The sequence below is a fragment of the Pseudopipra pipra genome, chromosome 2, assembly GCF_036250125.1.
Source record: "Pseudopipra pipra isolate bDixPip1 chromosome 2, bDixPip1.hap1, whole genome shotgun sequence".
Classification (NCBI taxonomy): Eukaryota; Metazoa; Chordata; class Aves; order Passeriformes; family Pipridae; genus Pseudopipra; species Pseudopipra pipra.
This window is the reverse complement of record NC_087550.1, coordinates 50,907,938-50,931,387: the sequence shown is the minus strand read 5'-3', so window position 1 is coordinate 50,931,387 and position 23,450 is coordinate 50,907,938. Positions and strand designations below refer to the sequence as shown.

General features: G+C 34.5%; 1 protein-coding gene across 11 annotated transcripts in view; it reads right to left on the bottom strand.

The window, feature by feature from the left end:
• Nucleotides 1–23,450, bottom strand: part of NBEA (neurobeachin) — a 473,951-nt gene that overhangs the window by 230,411 nt on the left and 220,090 nt on the right. For all 11 annotated transcript variants that reach the window (XM_064645536.1, XM_064645533.1, XM_064645538.1 and 8 more), the window contains 2 exons: nucleotides 22,597–22,658; nucleotides 9,905–9,969 (listed from right to left, as the gene is read on the bottom strand). In XM_064645536.1, the coding sequence (XP_064501606.1) occupies nucleotides 9,905–9,969; nucleotides 22,597–22,658 (127 nt within the window). The remainder of the gene's footprint in view (nucleotides 1–9,904; nucleotides 9,970–22,596; nucleotides 22,659–23,450) is intronic.

Below are 23,450 nucleotides of genomic sequence, written 5' to 3'. Positions count from 1 at the left end.
TCAAGGAGATGACAAATAAGAGGTGATCAAGGAACATGCCTGAGTACTGGGTCCTGACTGCCTACAGCACTGAAATCATTAGCTGAGCCTCCATTCAATTTTTTGGCTCACTCCAATCCAGAAAATATAGTCATCATCCAAAGAACAGTTGACGGGAGACACAGTGAAGAAACCTAATCAATTTAAACTCAGACCAATGCTACCCAAGAAAGTTCTGCAGATGTTTTCATGCCATACCCCAGCACACATGGAACACATCATTCAAGAGAGTAAACCTCATGTTAATCCAAACAATCTGAACTAAACAGATAAAATAATAATGATATCTTATGGTGAAGCAGGAACTGCACAGGCTTCAGGGAAGAACTGGATTAAGTGCTATGTAGGATGAATGAAGACACTCTGCTCTAGCAAGTGCTAACCTTAAGCAGTGCGAACAAAGGCCAGTCCAAGCTACTTGGTTTCATTGAAAACTATGCTATCACCCTTTTTGTTTATTGTCAAAAGTCTTATCTATGGGTATCTCAGTATTATTTCAATTGTGTCTTGCCAGTTGTTTCATGCATTCTCATATCTCTATCACTGATGGCAATTTCTTCAAGAAAAAGATGAAAAATTGTTTGTATGGTAGTTAACAAATTGGGATTATGACCAAAGTGAAGCTACAGCCTGTCAACACTATATAATCACTAGATAATATTGTATCAATATGTGCTAGTAAGGGACATATTGTGATTCATTTACCTTAGGTGCTTGTATGCACCTAACACAGAACTCCAAAGACTAGATAAACTATGCTTTTGTATCTAGAAGACCATTAATAATCACATTAGTCTTAAAATCCCTTGTCAGACAGACTTTTGAAAAAAACGGGAAGGTTTAAAATCCAGGCCATCATTCAGAAATCTTGCACGCCTCCAAAATGCCTCAAAATATCTTGGCCTGCATGTTTTGTTTTGTAAGTGCAAGAATGTAGGGCTGAAAACAGAAGCATAATAAGTTAAAGCAGTTAAATGTGTCATCTTATCATTGAGAGGCAGCTACTACAAGGTCAGGGAAGCAATGTCTTACAGACATTTTTGCGAAGCTACTTGCTTCTGTGCTTGCTGTACTTGTTCAAGGATAATTGTTACTTTTTGAATTTTAAACCCCCTACTTACAAATAATTTTTGATACTGACTTTTACTTCTAACTGAAAGTTACGATGTATTTTCAAACTACATTTCTACTACGAAAAAGATGGCAAAAGTGTTATTACTGTTATATCTGGATTAAGTCATAGCCAGCTAACTCTGAATCTCAAATTCATATGGGCACAGCACTACTCAGCATACTGTCCTAACTGGTTTACACGTGGTGAACATGCATGTTAATGTCACCATCCTTTGAATACTAACCATTTTATCTAAGTCCTCATTAACTCAATCACATGCATGGCATAAGATTAAAATTAAAAAAAAAAGAAACCTCTGACTTTTCTTGCATGAGAATAAGGGCTTACAACTATTTTTGGATTCTCACAGGAAAAAAAAAGAAATTATTCAGAAATAATCTCAACCAGGAGAAATCTTACATTCAGTAGTATCAAAGACTGCCAATACATTAAATAAAAATAAAAATTTTCCTTCACACACTACAATTAAGAGAAAGGAACAAGGACCTCTAGGTCAGCAAATTTGCCCCTTCATTGCAACACACAGCTACATCATAGAAACTATTTAATTAACTGTCTTTAGCTTGTTAAAGCCATTTTCATGAAATCTAGCTCATGAAATGTGTGTTCAGCATATGAAAATGTGATTGAGTTTCTTGACTCCAACACAGATTTGGAAGGGTCTCAGAACATTAAAACCCTTTTACTTTCCAATCCAAATGTATTCTTGAGCAGCCTTTACTGTTCCCTTTTATGCAAACATTGCCCTTAGGTTTACACAGTTCTTCCTTCTGCTGACCTTCTAATATTCCATCTACTCCTATTTTATTAGGCCAAGTAAATCAGCTCTCTGACTATGGCAAAACAGTTGGTAAGAGGGTTTTTACTAATATAGGCTGATTTTACCTTTTCTGCAAATGCATTGCCAAAGCTGTCAGCAGTATTCTAGACAGACAGGTTTTAGTCGCTATTTACATAGTAACATTAATGCTGCCTTATTTCAATGGAAATATCCCTTCTGATAAAATTCTAGAATTGTATTTCCCTTTTTCTTAGCCCTATATTCTATGATTTTGCACAAAATTTCAGTGATAGATTGGTCTTCTACCTCCTCAGACATTTCCAAAAGATGAATCAGCAGACTTTAGCATATATTTTCAAGAAGGTGAACTCCATGTACTCTTACATTATAAAATATTTATGTAAAACCTTACACTGTGTAATATTTATACCAATGCAGGTTTGAAACCCACCCATTATATCCTGATTGATATTTCTGTCATCTGCCCAACTGTTTCCCATCTACAGTTTTTTACAGAGCACTCCCTTTTGGGTAAGTCTATCCTCTGTATCTTTCCTAAACCTGTACTGGAGTGACCAATCCCACTAAGAAGGAGCTTGAGGCACAGAATGCCTATATACTTGCTACTTGCTATACAGAGGGATGATCTGGAATTTGAGAGCCATATAATTTTCACTCTCGTTTGGAAATAAAACATTTTCTTTAGTGATATCTCCTTATTACTGTCACCGAGTTATATCCACTGTTCTCATTCACCCTTGTCTTAGCAAGCCCTAAACACTAACCCTCAAAAGACCTAGTAACTAGATTAATGCTGAGACAGTGATGAGTCAGGCCTTCTGGTCATACTTATAATTCTCTACCCAAGAAGTGCTTCCAAAGGGCTACGGAGTTGCATGAAAATTTTTACCTCAGGCTTGCTGTACTTTTTAATACTCATTTCCAGTAATTCAGAAATTTTACCAAAAGAAAAAAGACATTGACCTTTATCCTGTGTGACCATTTCTTCAGCCAAGTGTGCAGCTGTGCTCTTCCCAAGATAAGCTGGTCTCAACCAGGAACTGATGATCAGCAAAAATATTATCCTCTTTGTGTGTTAATTCTTACTGCATAAGGTGGAGATTAAACACTGACTTGGTAACTTAAGGTTTCTCTTCACCCAGACAAGCTTGATTTCTATTAATGCCCCCAAATTTACAAACCTCAGTTAAAGCTCCCTTTACTAGGAAACAGGTTTAACTTGTTTTTAGGCTGAATCAAAGGACTTTCAGTACGGAATCCATCAACAAAGCAGTCTGAAATCACTTGTGACTCAAATCCTTCTACAGAGAAATGATCCTTCAGTACAGATACTTGTGGAGTTTCCAGCTGAACATATGGAAAATGGAAGTAAAAACTAGAATTAAAGTATTCTGGTACTTTACAATAAGCATGACAGGGCTTAAGTATCTATAGGAATAAGAGTAAATGGCAGGCTCTCCTTTACTAAAAAATGGAAGAATCTCAGACTTCTGAGCAACAGCAGACTGGGGGAAGAGTATGTCTGAGGACATGCCGATTCATAAATAAGAGTTATTGGTAAATATTGTTTGGGAATAGATAAGAAGTTATTTTAAATCCAGGGAACTAGTTTTCCTGAATTCTCTCCTCAGCAAAGTTACTTTAGAATACTGGAGTGCTTAGAGCTTAAAGGAAGTTGTGAAAAAGTATGTGTAATCAATCAGAAGCCTCTGTTTTACAGATACTGGAGTTTAAAAAGGCTGGACTGTAGAGTTCCACATTCCATGAAGTCACTCAGATAAATAGTCAGAGCCTGGGAGAACTTCTTAGAGTTTTGGATTTAGAGACAGGACTATACACAAACTCTCTTGGAAACATGTAAAACTCATAAAATTCTTGCAACACATAGAGATGTGGATTGGGGTGCTATTTCTACATCTATCAGAACTGAAGGATGAAAACTCTTATCTCACTAGCTAACTATCCTAAACTGACTTTGCTATCCCACAGTCAGTTTTTCCTAGTAATAATTTCACACAGAGAGAAAGAGGGCTGATAAGTGTTACGCCACTAGACAGAATAATTGAGCTTACTTTACCCAATCTTTGTCATTTGAAATAAACTAAAAAAAGCAGATCATTCTCAGACAGCAATTTTCAAAATAGATTACAAAATGAACATTTGTTATAATTTAGCTAAGGTCTTGCTTCCTCTACTCATTCCTGAAGTTCTGCCAACTCACATGTCCAGAGAAACAGATGCTTCTCTGACTTACTTTTATCAGATGCCCATAGATTATTTTTTCCAAAAAGCAGCCTCAAAATATGTCATATTTTCACCAAACAGTTGTTTTGACAATTATTCCTCTAAATGGCATTCATAAGAAATTAAACCTATAGTTGTGCTTGGTATCTGTCATAGGATTCATAAATTAGTCTGATATGAAGAGGTTTTATGTTCCACAAGACACAGTACTGCTATAAATACTTTGAAAGTAAATTTCTATAAACTTTAGAAGGTAATATCTCACACAGAGGTCTCATTTCTTGCAAAAGGGCAATGATGAAGAATTTGCTAGAAAAAAGTCTGAAATTATAGCATGCAAAGACTGACTATTGGACTACAACATGAGCACATTGGCAAGATAAATTTCATGCAGGGTAACCATTAATGTTTCAGAAATGCCACAGAAGCTGTAACCGACTCAGTGAAACTCAGAGCTGAGTAAAAGGAATCTCTTCCACTCCTTATAAAGATTTTCTATTTCATATAAGAATTTTCTAAATCAAGAGGAATCTGTCTCTTTGAAATGGTGACCATTCAAATAACATCCAAGACCAGCTGTTACGACTGAGATGGCCTGTATCTCAGAATTAGCCTTCCCTTTGAGGCAATACTCATCAGGCAATACTAGAAGGTGAGAGGATACCTCAAAATCTCTAACAGATCTAAGAACTCTAGCTGTACTGACCCCACAAGGACACCGATCGTTTGCTTTGTCTAACACAAAGTGACTATTAGTCTGGAGTTAGGAGAGCTGGAGGTAGGACTACAGCTGTAGTAAAGAATATGAGATTATAAAAACCCACATCTAAACAGGGAGCTCAAGCTCACACCTCAGCTGGAATAGAAATACAGACATTTGGTGCCCGGATTTACAGAAATATCTATGACAGGAATCCTCTACCAAAGGAAGATAACAAGTAGGCTGAATCTCCATAAAACAACCACTCAGCGTTGATAAAGGATTCCTCCAATCAAAAGTTATACTTGGTGAGGAGGACAAAAAGCACGAAAAATTGGTCAAGGACAGAAAAATCAAACACCTTTGTTCTTATTTATATATTGTATCTGAGTGCTACTGCTTCCCCAGTGCTATTTTCTGGCTGTATTTGCATATCTGTAACATCCGTCTCTTAGGTAGGATAGATCCCTAAGATACTCCACTTGTCAAAGACATCAAACTAAGGTACGAACAACTAACCACAACCCTTGAAGCCCCTTTAAGTAGTAAATTTTCTGCCTATTTAGTTGTCCATCCCTTCAGAATGTAGAGTTCCTACTCTGATATATGAAGATTGTGGGACACAGCATGAAAACCTTGCCAGTGTCAAGGTAAGTGATGTTCACTGCAATCACCCTGTCAACAAATCTGGTTGTTTTATCACAGAAGGTAAACAGTTAGGTTTGTCTTTTGTAAATCCATGTTCACTATTCTCAATTACCTTCTCTTTTGTGTGGCCAAAAATGTGTCTCAAAAGGACTTGCTACATGATTTTCCAAGGCACAGAAAAAAACTGACGAGCTTTCGTGGACTGTTTTAAAGATGGGTGCTATCTTCGCCTTTCTTCAGGCACCTGTGATCATAGTGATCAGCCTAGCAAGGACTTTTACAACCATCAGATGTAGACCATCAGGTATTATGGACTTGTATGGTACAAGTTGTTCGAAGGCATTCTTGACTCAATCCTTATCCACTGTTTCTAGTTGTCCTCCTTGAACCCTTTTACTAAAGACAGAGGCTTGAGAAACTTTCATGAAGAACGAGGTAAGTAAGGCACTGAGCACCTCAGTCATATCTGTCATCCATCTCACTCAGCAACAAGCCACATTTCCTTTGGTCAGCCTTCTAATGAAGCTCTTGTTCTCTTCCAAGTCTCACTTCCAGTTGACTATTGGCCATCCTGACAACATTCCTTACATGCTCAAGCAATGTTTCTAAATTCCTCCTTTGTAGCCTGCTTCTACTTCCACCTCCTGTGCACTCTCTTTTTGCATCAGAGCTCTACTATAATTTCCTTAGCTAGCCAAACCACTCTATTGATACATTTACTTTTTTCCTGTTCTTGCACTTGGACGATGCTGTACTTAAAAGCCTGCCACCTTTCTAGAGCTCCCTTGACCTCCACATCTGCCTCCCATGGGATCCTACTAATCAGTTTCCTGAACAGGCTAAAATCTGCAGTCATGGAATCTGTATTCTGCTACTCTCCATCCTCACTTCCCTCAGGATCTTGAACACCACTGTTTCATGGTAACTACAGCGAAAGGTACCATTATTTACTACATTCAAAAATAATTCTTGCTTGCTGGTAAACAGCAGATCCAGCTGCTTGTCACTCTTAGTTGTATCACCCTGCATCAAGAAGTCATTCCCAGCATTCTTCAGCAATTGTCTTGACTACACGGATCCCACTTTGTTGCACTTTCAGAGGTTGTCAGGAAGGGTAAAATTCCCCATGGGAAAATAGGGTTTGTGATCCAGATACTTCTTCAAAGTGTTTAAGGAATGGTTCTTCCTTTCCAAATTGCTTAAAGAATGCTTCTTCCCTTCCCTCACCCTGAATGGATGGTCTGTAAAAAACTCTCACCATGATGTCACCCTTAGTGGACTCTCCTCTCATCCTGTCCTGAAAGTTATCAATCAAACTGTCATCCAACTCACTGAAGAGCTTCACAGAGAAGGCAACACTCTTTCCTTGCTTTCTCTGCCTATCCGTCCCAAGGAACTTGTATCTGTCTATCACAGCAATTCTGTCATGCAGTGCAGGCTATCCCACCAAATCTCAATCATTCCAACGATGCCACAGCTTTGTGATTACATGTGGAGTAATTTCTACTCCCATTTGCTGAAGCTGTATACATTTGTGTACGTATCTGCATGAGGTGGGTGCTCCTATCTTATCTCATTCTTGTCAGCATGCAGCCTTTTCTTTCAACCTCATCCATCACTACTTCACTCAAATGTGGGCTGTACTCTCCTCACACAACATTCCTAAAGTCTTTTCATGTCTCCTTTTACAGCCAACATTGTAGATGCATCCAGCTCTTAAATTAAGAAGCCTACTTATGTGTATACCCCAATGTAAACCTGAAATCCTAATTAAGCTGCTGTCAGTGGAGCTCTTGACATGTGTGATACCCTCAACATCACACATTCATAGTATGATTAAAAAGAAGCATAAAGTTCAAGATCATAACCAGGATGTCACTAAATCTTTCAGGTATATTACAGACTTTGAAAGTATTAATTTAAATCTATAGTCAGATCTCATTACACTGAACACTAATTACCAGTTACAACAGTTCTATTTTTAGAAAGTTGTATCAGAGTGTCTGTATACTGAATTGTACAAGTATGTGTTATTCAGACCTGCCTAATAAAACATTATCTAAACCAAGAAAAAACAGAAATACTGTAAATCAACCAATTTAAAATGAAAATGCAATTTTTTAAATAACAGGAATATAGCTGTTATTTTTTAAAACAACTAAACTGAAATATTTTATTTCAGAATATTTATAATAAAGTCAAGGATCAGAAAGGCATTTGAATTATTTCAAGAAGAAATAACAAAAGTTAAATACTCAGAAAATCACCTTATAGCATGGTGATTTGTCTATTAAAACATAGACATCTAATGAAAGACTACGATCCTCTACATTACATGTAAACCTTTTCCTCCATGCTCAAAAGAAAGCTCTGTCTCAAAACTGTTGATTTATTACCCAGGTCTCTCAAAATCTTACCCAGAAAGTCCTTCAAAATATTCTTAGTCTTCATTTTGATTTTAATAATTTAAAATTCAATCATTATTGCACAGTGATTATATGCAATTTTACATCCCATTAACCCTGCTTTGTTTTAATTATAAAGATCCTTTGTTAGATTCCTTTAAATGATCCAGTTTATAATTTCAGGTTATCCTAGGGAGCACTTTAATTCAGCTGCACATTCATCAACTGTTTATGTCCTGTTAATTGTTGACAACGGCACAATTGCATTCTCTAGCTATGATTGATGAATTGCATTCACAAGTTTAGCTATTAAGCAGAATAAATATTTATAACAATTTCCAGTTAAAGGATTGTTATCTTTATACCCAAAACGGTAAATTAAAAAAAAAGGGCTGATTGCAAAGAAGAGTGTTCTAGTAACGCACATACACTTTTTCTAAAACGCCTTTCTGAGAAAACTATACAGAGGAATTCATATCTATGTATCTAAGGGCAGTTTGATTAGAATTTCCTTCGACTAGATTTAAGTAGCAATTCTTAAATACTACTTTATTTTGAAAAGTCACTTGGAGGGGATCAGGTCCACTGGCATCTTAATACCTGACTGCTAAAAATATGCAGGTATAGGATCTGTTCAGAAGGATCATTTTATCAATAGCTATGATACAACAATATCTGACTTTAATATCCTGGCTGAGAAAATAAAAAAAGGTCAAAATGGTGCTGTGTATTACTATCCAAGAACATAACCTTATTATAATTATTCAGTCTATTTCCAGGTAATATTTATTGTATAATGTGCAGTACATGACCCACTCAGGTGAACCCTATTATAGTATAAAAACTCATACTGGTACTTCATAGCAAGAAGAATTTCCAATGGAAGGACTATGTTTCCCTCTGTTATATTGTGGTGTAACTTCGGTGTGCACAGGGAATCTAGGAGAATTTACATCAGCCAAAAATTCGGTAATAACTACACACTCCTGTTTTTTGAATACGCATATTCCTATATTTCTATACTCTGATGTTTTCTAAACTTTATTTTAAATAAATTCACTATTTAACCACTGAAATATCAGCTAGACAAAAAATATCCTACAATAAAGAGAAGATTTGATACTTCACTTTGCCAATGAGATATCATTGGTGAAAAAAAGAAATCACACATAAAATGAGAACATCTCTTCAACAGGTATATTGTTATATTTTTTTTATCTGCACATAACAAAACATGTAGATTCAATTGGATTTAATGCATTGGCCAATACGAGTCACACACATTACAGAAGTGGTTCTGTTTATCTCGAGTACTCCACTACCAGGAAGACCGAAGAGTCTCCCTTTGCTGCCCAGCTTGCTGGCTAGAAGTACTGACAAACATTGCACACAGTCGAACATAGATACAGCACCAAAATTACTTGAGGACTGATATTAAAGTATCATAAAAATTTGCAAAACTAAGGAAGCTCATATAAACATAACGTCATGTATGTTTTACAGACTCAAATTGGACCAAAAATTCTAGATAAAATAATTCATCATGAAATAGTAGTATAGAGAAGTACATCTGTAAAATGAACGCTGTGCTCCTAAAACAGATGGAGCAGCAGATGGGTTTGCAGATTGGGCTCCCTGGACTGTCTGGGTAAAACAACCTTGCTACTCTGGAGAATGGTGGTTCAATTCTCGGATAACTCCAAACTTATATACAGTTCATGGGAACTCTATTTCCTTCAGTCAATAAACAAAATTTTCAAAATGTACACATTTCAAAATGAAATATTTACTATATTAAGTATTTATACAATAAATCTCTTAATTAAAATGGCCTTTTCAGAATCTTTTTGGAACAGATCGTGAAGAAGTATTATCACCCAATGGAATAAATGCAAAATGACTACTTGTTCAAAAGCTTTAAAATTCATTACCTTCCTTCATTGATGAGCTCAATAAATGCAAGTCCTGCATTCTTCTGAATAGAATTTTGCCATTCCTAAGAAGATAAAATATAACATGATCAAAACCCAAGGATTTTAAACCACATATCTGAATATGACCCGATGACTTCCTAAAGAGACTGAATTTAGGCTGAACTTCTTAATATTTTCCCCCAGAGAAGAACGACCTGATCATTTAGAAACTATAATTCATTCTGATTTTCAAATAAATTTTAAGTGGTTATGTCTTCTGTTTCACCCTTAAGCAATTTATATTTTTCCTGTCCAGAGAATAGAAAACACATCTCGTTTCTCCAGTTCATACACTTGTCCAATGAACATAAGTGCAACAAAGTACCACAGCAGAAGTTTCTTCACGTTGCTTCATTGTTACACCTTGCATATGTTATTATATAGGGAAGACAATAACCTATGTATCATCTATCCCCCTTGAATTCAATTTTTGCTTCTTCCTTATAAGTGAAAACAAAACCAGCCGGTGATCACAAACTGTTTTTTTAAAAGTCTTTTACTGTTGCATAGATTTCCAAGACCAAATTTCAAATCAGTGTAAACCACCTAATTAATATTAAAAGATAACAAGCTTTTAATTCATATACCACTAAGTTAAAAAGAAAATTCTCAATGCATAACAAACAGCTTTTTGTCAGACAACTCACTGTCTCTATCACACCAACTGATTTCTGATACTTGAGATGAAAAAAGATTGAGATATCTCTCTAGAAAGTCAAGATTACTTCCTTTGAAAAGTCCTTAAAACTTTTCTTTAAGAGTAATAAACACTTCCTTTTCCTTACAAAGAAAAAAAAAAATCAAAGTACATTAGCTGGATTACAGTTCATAGAGAAATTTTCGAGTCTCAGACTTCACGTTATAAACAAAAACGGGTAGAGAGAGTTACAGTTACAGAAGTATTCTGGTATACATTTCACTTTTTTGAGGACTAAGAAAATCAGGTAGAAATTCTCAATGTTTCTTTCCTGATATGGGCAAAAAAAAGATGGCCTTGTATAGATAAGGAAATTTTGTCAAAAAATAACTTTGAAATCTAGTAACTAATCAACTAAGTGCTTCTTACTGATTATATGAGAATTCACAGATTTGACCGAGTCATGTATCTTAAAAAACTCCCAGCAACAATAATCTTGTACTCATGACTGGCTCCATAAAAAGCAAGCTAGTAAAATACCCAAATAATGAACATACTCTTGACCCATTACTGAGCAGGTAACTCCTAGTTAGAGAAGACAGAGTATCAGCACTCAAACCTCTAGCTTGTGAGCTAGAAAACCATTGTAATGTCCTTTCTTCTGTGTTTTAATTTTGCTAATGCAGTAACTGAAGCCAGTCTAATGATCTAACTTTTGGAAGCAGTTAAATCACCTTGGTGGAGTACAAAATCACTCTAAGAAACTGAGAATGAAAGAATTCAATTGCATAATCACCTCGTGACATTTTAAGAAACAGAAGTCTGGGTTAAAGACAGTGTTTGAAGAGTAGAATTTTTTTTTTTATCAGAGCCTGTTACTGTACACTGTAACAACCCCTATTAGCATTTTCTTTTGAGATGCTTTTCTGCACCACAACTGCAATGACTTTGCAGTCAGGAAAGCAGAACTGGTACAAATCAGCAAAGAAATTGAAAAGACAGAGAAGAAAAGAAAAAAGGCTTCCTAAGACAGGTAGAAGAAAGCATGCTAATTACATTTTTAAAGAGAAGCAGAGAGTCTACCTGTGTCTGCAAAAGAATAAGAGATTCTCGCAAGTATTTTGTCAGATCTTCCTGCTCAGTGCAAATGTCTCGAATTCTACAGGACATCCAAAATGCCTAACTGGATTTTATGTGAGATATCTTAAGGTACCTAAAAAGCCATCTATCCAAAAGATATCTATGTGGAAGCAAACAAAGCTCTTATGTCTTCATAAGCAGAAAATCTCATCAATTTATCCAAAGTAATTATTCATAATAAAAATGTCTGAAACCTGCCCAACTATCTACCAAAACCTAGTGGAAAACATAATGATGCAGAACAAGAAAGAAACCAGGATTTGTGGTTCATGCATTCCTTCACTACCAACTAGCTACTACAAGATTCACTACAAACTCTCAACCCTTTACTAATCCACAAATAAGGGGATAATTATTACTACTACAATTTCCTCTCACTTTTAGGCATAATTTAACATAACAGATTCATGATCATGAGAGATGACCTGTGAAGAGGCACCTGGTTCTCTTTTTTCCAGTTCCTTTTTAAAAGATGCAAACATTGGATGGAAATACTAAAAAATTCCAGCATTATAATTGCCTTTGCAATGGCCATTCAGATGACTGCATGCACTTTAAAAATTGGATTAAGATGTGGAACAATTTTGTTTATATTTTCTTGGATTCCACAGAAATCTTTCTCAACCTCAAGATGCAAGAAGTGGAAAGATAAACACCACATGAAATGGATGTACTAACAATAGTTGGAAGATTTATGCTACAGCTAAGTAGAATCATAGCATAGACATTTGGTTATTAGCAGCTAAGTGCTTGAATGGCTGCACTACATCTCGTGTGGTCTTGGTGAAGTTCATATCATGAATCTTCTTGGCCTTAAAAAAAGAGCTAGAAGACTTTTCTGTGCCTCAAAAACGCTGATGCCAATTGCATGCTGAAATAACAGAAGCCCTCGACAAAATCATGTACCAGAGAACTACTTCTATACAAGAATGCATTGATCTTTCTTTCCTTGGGGGTCCTATTGATATGGCAGCGGGGATGACTATTACTGCCAGCAGTGCACCTTTCGGAACAAAGTGGGGTGTAGAAGATTCAAAGATAGAGGTATGTTATGTCAAACACAGATAGTGTTCAAGAACGATGCCATCGCTTCTTTGCATTAAAAACAGAATGAGAATTTAATTCTTAACTTTATTCATGCTGAAATAAATAAAAATATTATTTTCATATATAATCACTAAACATTGTAACTTTAGACTTTTAGTTCAATTACTTCCAGTATGGCTATGTTCTAAATATTTTATATTATGCAAAATTCTATTGAAGGTATCAACTGTGCACTAAATTATTAGGATAATGGCAATTGCTACCCTCCTGTCCCCACCTAGCTTGTACTCCTCATCTACTCTGTTGTTGCTTGAAAAGTGTCACTGCATACAGAAGGCATCAGTATACCTCCCTGACAGAAGGTTCAGAATCCTGTTACGAAACTATCCACACAGAGGGAGACAGGAGATGAATAACATCAAGATGAGAGTAAAAGGATAAAAATATTAAACAATGAACCAAAACACAGTACAGATATTACTTGAAATTCAGTTGGTTTTCTTTTAAATCATGACATACATTTTCTTCCGATATAGTTACAGTTTTTACGGTTTACTTTTCAGTGTATTTTCCTAGTCCTATCTCTTTAAAATTCTCCAATCTACAGCACAAAAGAAAAAAAATATTCCAGACATAAGTTATTCATAAATTTAACAACTCTTAAATTGATAACAGAGAATTTGCCATTTGCCCTGGAAAAAATAATGAAGGAGCAAAAAAAGGAACTACCAGGGTTGGCATGGTAAGAACTTTTTTTACTTTATATTAGACTTCTTTCCAACTAAACTTTTGCAATAAAATTTTTGAATTTTTATTCATGATGATTAGAAAATATCTCAAAAAAATCTTGTGATAGTATTAAAAAGTAATTACTGTAAAGAAAAGGAATGGTGATTTTCACCCCTTCTACTTTCTGCAAGGAAGTCTAAAATTTTGTCATAAATTTCAAGCTTCTCCAGAAACTGCAGTTACAGAATGGACAGATACCTGGTGTAGTAATTACCCTACAATTCTCCTTCCACTACAAGTTCCACTGTCTCAATCAATTGTATCTTCTCTGAAATTCTCTCTTCTCCATGTCTTAAATTAATCTGAGTATTTTTTCTTTTGTCATATTGAACATTTAGTGAATTTTCCAGTCTAAGATATTAATAACTCAGTTGACACCTCAATTCTTCAATCACTGTATTTTAATTAAAACTTCTTGAAATAGATGAAATTCTATTATATCAGCTTTCTTTTGTCTAGACCCTTGAATATGTTTGGAGGAAAATCTTGCGTGGAGCTGAATAGGTGCTACCTTTTGTCTGGAGAAGGAAGAGGAAATTTTATAAAAATGTGTTTGCAATTCATAACACACATGTAATTTAGCTTGGGTTTGAACTCCATGTTGGGTTACCTTCTAAAATCACCAACAAATTCATAACCAAAAACTTGCTTTACTTCACCAATAACTTTACTTGCACCAATAACTTGCTTTACTTCATTTAAGAGGAAATATTAAAAAAAAATGTTACAAGATTGAAAGAAATGTTTTGTGTTTCTTTTCTGGCAGAAAACCTTCTCCTTTAAAAGTAAGTAAAAATAGCAAAACTAACTAATTTCAAGATACAGCCTCATAAAATTTTGATCACTGTAGTCATAAATTTTTGAGATGATAATATTTTTTTTAAGATCATAGGACTGTCCCCACCATTCCTAGAGGAATTTATCTAAAGATATTGAAGTCTTAAAACCTTCCATTATTGTTTGGAATGAGAATCAGATCTAAGAATTCCAGTTATACTGCCTGTATACGTCTCTCACACTCATATGTGTACTGCTGATAGATGATAAATAAAATGTACTTTAGGTCTATCCTTTCAATCAATTTGGGATCAATTTTAGGATTTTGTGATAGGTCATCCATTTTAAAAGTGGCTATTTCCCACAATAAGCAAGTTGCAAAGTGACTGATGACATCCTCCTAGAGGGCAAGTCTGCAAGTATTCAAATATTTGTGGCTTCTGGCCAAATAACAGAAAGGAAAAGAAAACGAAACTTTCATAACATTGTATTTGTGAATATGAATTTAACAATGCAACAAAGGTAATAGAAAGTTTTAGATTTCACTTTCACAAGACTAGGGTCTCATTTTTCCTCCATTTTCTTGACTTGGAGTAATATGTTAATATTTCACTTTCTTGGAAACACAGAGACCCATTGCCCTTCCAATCACCTGTGGTAATTGCCCAATTTATCTTGAAAATGAAGTCAAACATTCCCAGAGGAATATTTCATTGGTATTTTGGAAGAAAGGAGAAAAAAAATCTACAACTGCAAAAACATTTACATTATCCAAACACTAGGGAAATGGACACATTTATTTAAATTATACAAAATTAACCTTCATCACCTTGTAGAAATTCTGTATTTTTTCTAATATAGACAGAAGATATGTGTTAGAAGATATACATATCTCCACAACTTCTAGAACTTACTTCCTGACTGGAAAAGTAGTTCTTCATTTAAGAGACGCTAGAATTATTATTAAAACATGTATCACTATGTATGGCTATTAATCCTAAAAGCCAGTACACATTTTACCTCACCAGTTTTTGATGTTAGAGGTAGATAACTAATTTGAAGTCTTTCAAAAGTAAATAAAAGATCTTTGAATGTACAGAAAACTAGTCCTCATATTGTTTCCATTATAGTGAAACTGCTCAAAACTATAGTATATTTATTAATAATGATGGTCTCCAGTAATGACCTTTGCACATTTTCTCAGCCCTTTAAAAAATATCATCTGACTGACTTTCTAGGTGTTCCTCTTTGATCTAAGATCCTTCTCAATTGTAGGCAACTTAGAGAAGTCAGGGGAAGACACCTTTCCATATTAGGATATGGGGAAGTAATTCCTGCAGTTTTCCGATCGTGCCTGTTTTGCCATAAAACTAGAAGACTTCCAGATCAGCATCTCACTGGTGTGCAATAAGTGTATTCTTTGACATTTTTTGACAAAAATACTCTGACAAGGACAGGTAAAAGAAAGGATCAGAAGTTCCAAGATGACTCTACTGTAAGATAAAAAAGACAACATCCTGCTTATTACTAAAAGCAAAACACAGAATTAGTTTTCTGAGTGTACAGGAATCTGGAAGGACACCTCACAGAATGATGAAGAAAGCAAAATTGCTCAATGAGTAGGAAAGAATATATTGATGGTTTCCATTTGAAAGTTAGATTACCAGAAGCAGATGACTAAGAGATGAAGACTGAGACTGGGCTGGAAGACATTCCACACACAGATAAGGAATTAATGTATGTAAATTCTCTTTACTATAAAATAATAATAATTAAAAAAAAAATCTCGTGCAAAATAATCACCTTTTGGAAAATTATTTTCCAGAATTCCATAAAGCAAATGAGAAATGTTGAGGGGAAAAAAACCAGCAGAAAACCCATGCACAAAATCATAAACCCTCTAGTCAACGAACCACTTAATTTCTAGAGTAAAAAAAATATATACAAAGGAAAAGGTTTTCTGCTTCTCCTCTAACTTGTACTGGAGTTAATTTTGGAAATCACACTAAGTGCATACAACAACCTTTTTGTGTATAGACCATGTTGTGGATTGTGAAGAGCCCAAAATCAATATCAAAACATAAGTACACACTCAAGCTGTACCATATGTGATACTGGATAAGGACACAGCAGAATTATTGCTTCTGTCTTGATGAACCTTTATGTAGTCCAAATAGGATGAGAATATTACAGAAAGTACTAGCTTCAGGCACAAAGACTCCATTTATTGAACTTAAATTTGAGCCTGTGGTAGAATGTGCAATTACAAAGCCTCAGCTTGGAGCTACACTGCTCACATTTTCCTATTCACCCTTTCAGTGCTTTGTCCAGTGTATGAAAATCTGTGGGATTTTTTGTTTGTTTGTTTTAACTTATTGCTCTCCCATCAAATGCCAAAATTCCTTTATCCTGACTGTCAGAGGCAGCCTGTCTTTCCTACAGCCCCAGCCATCCTACCTGCCACGTGCTGTAAGTTATTGCTTTTATGGCTACTCTAGCAGTATAATCAGTTAAAAATAACTTTTTTACTCAGAGTTAATTTAGCTAGTTTTGATGTGACTGTTTCCACCATTACATATATTGATGAAAGGGACTGAGCAGCAACATGGACCTAGGCATGAAGAAAATACAATACTTCTGCCAGGGTGATCTTGGCCAGAGAGAGCCTAGACTGACCACTGAAAGTGTAGCCTAAGAGTATGATTCTATTAGATGTAGAGATCTGAACTTACAGCTTGCTGCCATGAAAACATGAATCATGTTTTTTCTCTTCTTCTCTGTGCTCCCAAATTTGTGATCCTGAATCCTTTTCTTTGAGTAGCTCTTCTGGCTTTTGAACAAGGCTCATAGTCAGCTTAACTCATTAAGCCAGGAAACAAATGTCTCAGCAGTTTTCACATGTGTTTGTGAGTTAGTCTTATAAATATCAGCACTGATACAAAAGTGGGGTTAGCAGAGAAGAAGCTGCAGAACGGAAGCAGTGTAGCAGATGCAGAACTTTGTTAGGGTAAACATTTTCCAGATATGCTGGAAAAAAGGATTATCGAAACAATGAGTTTCTGCATGTTTGCATGTGTCCTTCCCCTCTACAATACATTTTAATTCAGACTTTTGCGGTGATATGATATGCAGTATTGTCTCCTGTTTGCACTACAAAAATACAGACGGATATGCTAGTGCCTACTGAAATCCCTGCAGTGCCTGGCTGATGAGTCTTCCTGTATTTTCAGTGATAAACCTACCACTCAGTGAGGATTTCCTTAGAATTTACGCTGGCCAGGCACATCTTTTGGGTATTTTTTTTTCATTTGTTTTTCCACCTCTCCTTGGAGTTGGATTAATTTCTTGATAGTGTTTAAAATTTTTTTTGCCACTTAGGACAACAAGGTGTGCACTCTCTTCCCTTACCTCTACCGTCTTCTGCCCCATTTTGCTACTTTATAGTTTTGACTGCTGTAGGGTACACATTGTAGTATACAGCTACTGGCTGACATGTATCAAACTCCTAGAAAGTGTTCTATGGACTCTGCTGCATGGGAGCAGATCCTTCACAGGTGTTTTTTGATTAAGCATGTACTGAATGACTGCCTGTGATACAGAGAGACAAGACTTGCATTCAGTCCAAGCAGTTTCCAAGTTAATATATAAGAAAGCCTAGACATCCACAACTCATTTATGAAGCTCACACTGTTAAACCAACATTTGAAAAGCTTAGCTGAAGCTCAATTTAATTAATTACATACTGGGGTTTTTCAAGTTATGGATATACTCCAGGCATAGTTTTCTTTATTTAAGGCACTTTAAGTTCTACAGTTTTTCATAGAAGTAAACAATTTTCTGAATCTACTTACAGTTTACTTATAAGAGGGACTTACATGCTACCAATTCTTTGAGAATCTCCTTCATTGCCAGTTTTAAGGAAAGCATTTTTTGGTTATGGATATTATTTTTCTCATACAGTTTTGGTTTTTTTTTCTAATAAAAGCCTGTTTACAAGGAATAGCATCTAGAAGAAATGTTTTTCCTCAACATAGTGATTCAGAATCAGATCATTTGCTTTCTAGTTTTAGATATTTCCTTTGGAGGCTCCTTAATGACAATCTTGATTGAACTTCCAGCGTAGGGGGAGGGGAAATACATTATGAATGATGTATTGAAAAACTACAAAATTCAGAAATTTATCAGATATTCTACACAATATCAGATATTCTATACAATCACAAATGATATAGTATGTTTTTCGAAAATAACCATTTATCCTTATAATAATTATACTTTTAAACAGATCAAGTAGCAAGATGCCTTAAATAATAGGACACTGTGTTTAAGAAAATTAATTTCCTTTGTTAATAGATAAGATACAAAAAAATATAAGTGGCATGAGATAAAACTCCTTTGGGATACAACTACTCAGTTTCTGCAGAAGCTATATCCCCAAAGAGAAGAATCTGTAAAAGATCTGGAAGTAATCAGAAACTGTTGTAGTGTTTTGGCTAGGAGAAGAAAAAAAAAGAAAAAAAAGAAAAAAGTAATCAAAATCTAAATCTGATATAAGAAGGAACTACACTGCAAAAATTAACGTATTTTTCTTTAAACTGTATGGTTTATTGAAGAAATCTGCCACTCCAACAGCAACACAGCTGTGACATGCTCAACTAGGCTGAGGGAACAAAGACCAGCTAATCAAGCACAGATCTTGTCAAACGTAATACATCTTCATCTATTTTATGTTAAAATAGACTAAATCCAAATAAAAATGCCTATTTTAGGAAAAGTGAGGATCATTATATGTTTATTATTAATTATCTAGAAAAAATTGATTTCAAGTACTTGGATGTATGATTATGGCTTATATAAGAAATAAAGAAAATAAAGCCTTCAAATTAACCTCAGTGATAATCAAATGAAGTAGGTAATACTAGGATAAAATACAATGGATGCAAGCAAGTACAAGTTACAGTACTAGAGAGATTCTGAAATTACAGAATAGTTCTTTTTATTCTTCTCTGAACCCAAAAATGATGCATCATAACTACAGGAGTTCCTTTAAAACTTAAAATGTCTTTTTTCACAGAAACTCCAAATTCCTTTGGGGGAAAGCCTTGATTGCATATCCCTCAGAGTCTAAAAGGCTGCCCATATGAACTGAATTATCCATGACATGTACCTTCAGACATTTGTAATGTGATATTTCATGTAAATTTAGACCATACCTTGGATGTGAGCCGCTGGCAATGTTGATTTTATTCAGGAGCTCAGATAAGAAAAAAAATTCTGACATCCTTGCTAATCTGTAGTCGTTAACATGGAATTTCCAACATAAAAAGCATAAAAGCATCTAATTTGCTGTAGCAAATGAAAGGAAAACAAACTTCGCATTTCCCTTTCCTTTTCAATGTCTAAAGTTACTTTGTCCTGTGCAAACAAAATTGTACTTTTCAAAGGTTTTTATTATCGTCATCTATCTTTTGAGTGACACATTTCAAACTTCCCCACATAATCTGTAAAATGTCATTCAATCTGAATATGAAGGATTTACCCATGTTAGGAAGAAAAACCCTAGTTACATAGGGAATACTAAAAAACCACAGTACTTTATATAGTCTTTCCAGCTCATATTAATTAATCTTTCATTTGAAAAAGCTCAGGTAGCACTATTCCTTTCCCTTCCCTTCCCTCTTTTCTTTCTTTTCTTTTCTTTTTTTTCTTTCTTTTCTTTTTTTTCTTTCTTTTCTTTTTTCTTTTTTTCTTTTCTTCTTTTTTTTTCTTTTTTTTCTTTTTTTCCTTTCCTTTCCTTTCCACATGAGTTATCCTCATTTGCTACAAAAAACAGCTTGTAAGATCCTAATTACAAGTTCTGTTAGCATTAGGCTGGATTACAATATTTGTCTATCTGCCATTCTCTTCTTCTAACCATCTTATGTATTAGTATTTTTGTAGCATTTATCTCATGTTTTAATTTGACAGATAGTTTAAAAATGTAAATAGAAAAAAAACCCAGCATTTTCACTGCAGATGAATAGAACTAGAGACTGGTTTGCTTACACCTATAGTATAAAAGACAATATTCTGTGGAGATGCAATTGTACACAAGCAATACTCCAAGAGTTAGGAAGGTGAAAGGAGGAGATTGCAATTTGCGCCATTGCAGCCCCCTGTTGACCAACTCCTGCAGAAACAATTAACATCACTCCACCAACACCACAGCATTAACTCCTGAAGTAATAAATGGACATGAGGAGACACAGTCTTCTTATTTAGAAGACAAGAAAACAACCCTGAAGTATCAGATGGGGTATAAAAACTAAAAGCTTGCAATTTCCCCAAGTAATTAGGTAGGTGGAAAATAGTTCTTCCAAGCAAACACTGAAGAAAATAAATGTTTGAAACTTCAAAATTATTAGGCTCTTCAAATTATTACAGGTGTAAAATGCATCTTATTTTTAAAACAATCAAATACTTTGAAATAAAACCCAACGTGCATAATAGTCATAAAAATAACAAATTGATTTTAGCTGCATTTGTTACATAGCTTTACTGAGATGTCTAAAGAAAAAGCATTGCAGAAAGAGCTTAAATTTCTCTCTCTTCCTTTCAATCAATATTTGAGGCAAAGTTTCATCTCTAGGGCCCTTAATGGCAGGAATTCCTGGAGCCAGCAAATGAGTAATGTTAAACCTATGATTAGATGATGAGGCCATCAAAGACACTAGACCCTAATGCTACATTCCAGTTTATTCCTGAGAATTGCAGTAAAACCAAAGGCTATGGAAGACAGGACTGTAAGTTATTCCTTCCCTCAAAACAAATGTTTCAAGAGTTGCTAAAAAGAAAAATAAAAAAATTGCATGACATGAACATAGAGCTCAAAAGCCTTAATGGATCTTTGGGAATTTTCCTGGAACCCAGGACTTCACCATTAGGTAACAAATTTTTCAAGTGCCCTGCTAGAGGAGGTTTGAAGTTCAAATCCCACCGAGGACTCCTGCCAGGGATGTATTTTTCTTTTACTTTTCCCTAACTGATATCCCTCTAAAAGAGGAAGGAAAAAAAAGAGAAGAGAAAAAAAGGAAAAGAAGATCTAATGATTTCCTTATGTCACAAGCTTGAAGAAATGCAGCCTACAGACTGGCAAGACACAGGTAAGTTGGAACACCCTTCCCCAAAATTAGCTGTAAATGTTTATTATTTTCAGATAGATTCCTCAAAAGTAGATCTTAATTTCAAGTGCCCCCAGAAACTCATTTGTTTTCAGTACATTTTTGGTGTATGCTCTCAATGTGCAGCAGTGAATGCTCAAGTAAAGCTATAAACAAGTAATTTTCTTCAATAATAATATAATAAGTTAACCTGGGCATTTTATACACTAACTTGGTTTGAGTTGAACTGGTATTATAATTCTGTGGAGAACCTGGTAAATGAAACATTGTCATGAGACTTTGGAGAATTATAAAAACTTGCAAAGTTATTTGGATCTGTTAGGCCATTGTATTTTTCTTAAATTTTACAAAATGAACAAAGTTCTCAAAGGTTTGCTGATAACCTGTAGTTTAAAGTAAAAGGGTATATATACGAAATTAGCCAATAACACTTCTGCTAAAACAAAAATTATTAAAATTGAGATATAAATAATCCACAGTGTGAGAAATTATTTTAGCTTTGAATTTTTTATTTGTGAAAGCAATTCAAAGCGTTAATTGATTTAGATTTCTGAGAAAAGCATTATTGCTATGCTATAATTAAACAGAGAATTTTTTGAATAGAAATATTAATAGAAATATTCTGCTTCTGTCAGTTTTTGAGGAACACCTAAATCATGTTGCTCTCCTTTTTATATACTGACAGCTACATAAAATATCCAATCAGTTGTCATGTATATCAAAAGTAATAAAGTCAGCACAAAGTAAAATTTTTAAAATTACTAATGAAAAGACAGATTTTGACATAAAATTATGACAACAGTATTATCCTATTCACATATTCTAAATAAGAACAGGCTTGAAAGAGTTCATACACAGGAAAAATGCATCACGTGCATCCATACACTTTTAGAAAACAAATGCAAATATGCTTTGTATACCCTGTAAATACAGAAAAACTATGAAATATATATTTAAAAAAAATATACAATTTATATATTACCAGAAGAGAGTAACTGAAATGTCAGAGTGAAGTAAACTGCAAGATGCAATTATTAGGCTGGCAGCAATTTAGCAATAGGCGAAGAAATTAATACAATCAAAACTAGAGAATGTCTTACCTGTGAACAAAGCAGCATAACCAGTTCAACCACTGAGGTACTTGACTTCATACAAACCAGACCTGCAATAAACAGTCGAAAGTGAATTTAAAAGATATTTTGCTATTATAGCTCCGTGGTTTCTGAAATCCATAAAATATGTATAATGTATATTTTTTATCACTCAAACACACTGAAACAAGTTTCAAGCACAATTAACTGACAATTTCAGATTCAAGAATTCTTAAATATTCAGAAAGCACCAAAGAATCATCTGGAATAATTTATACCAGTTCAGGACACAATGTTTGTTAATGAAGTATTTTTGGCCTTCAGCTTAGTTCACTATTTAAATAAATAAATAAATAAATAAATAAATATTGGTATAATCCAAAGCAATTTACTATATGATATAAACATAAGTAAACAAACTTTGAATATTAAATAATGTAAATTCTTATGAATAAACTGATCACTTATTAACAGATAGAGAAAAAAACCTCTGCTTAGAAACTATTTTAATTTTCAGATGGTAATTGATTATCCTGTAACTGAAAGCTTGAGTATTAATGAAAGAGGCCTTCATGTGAAATCTTATTTTTATTAAACTCACAACCCATAATTTGTAGGGCATATTTCTTAAAACAAACCTTGAATTATGGAGTCTAACTATTACTCATTGCTTTGTAATTAATTTAAATAATACATACCTAGTAAGACTGTCACTATGAAATACTTGTTTGCAGCTTTGGAAATGTAAATTTGCTTTCTGAGAGAAGGATGTCATATCTAATTATTTAAAAGATGCATTGTAAGGAGACTAGGATGAAATTTCACTTCTACTGTTAATTTTATATATGGTAGGCTCTGTTATC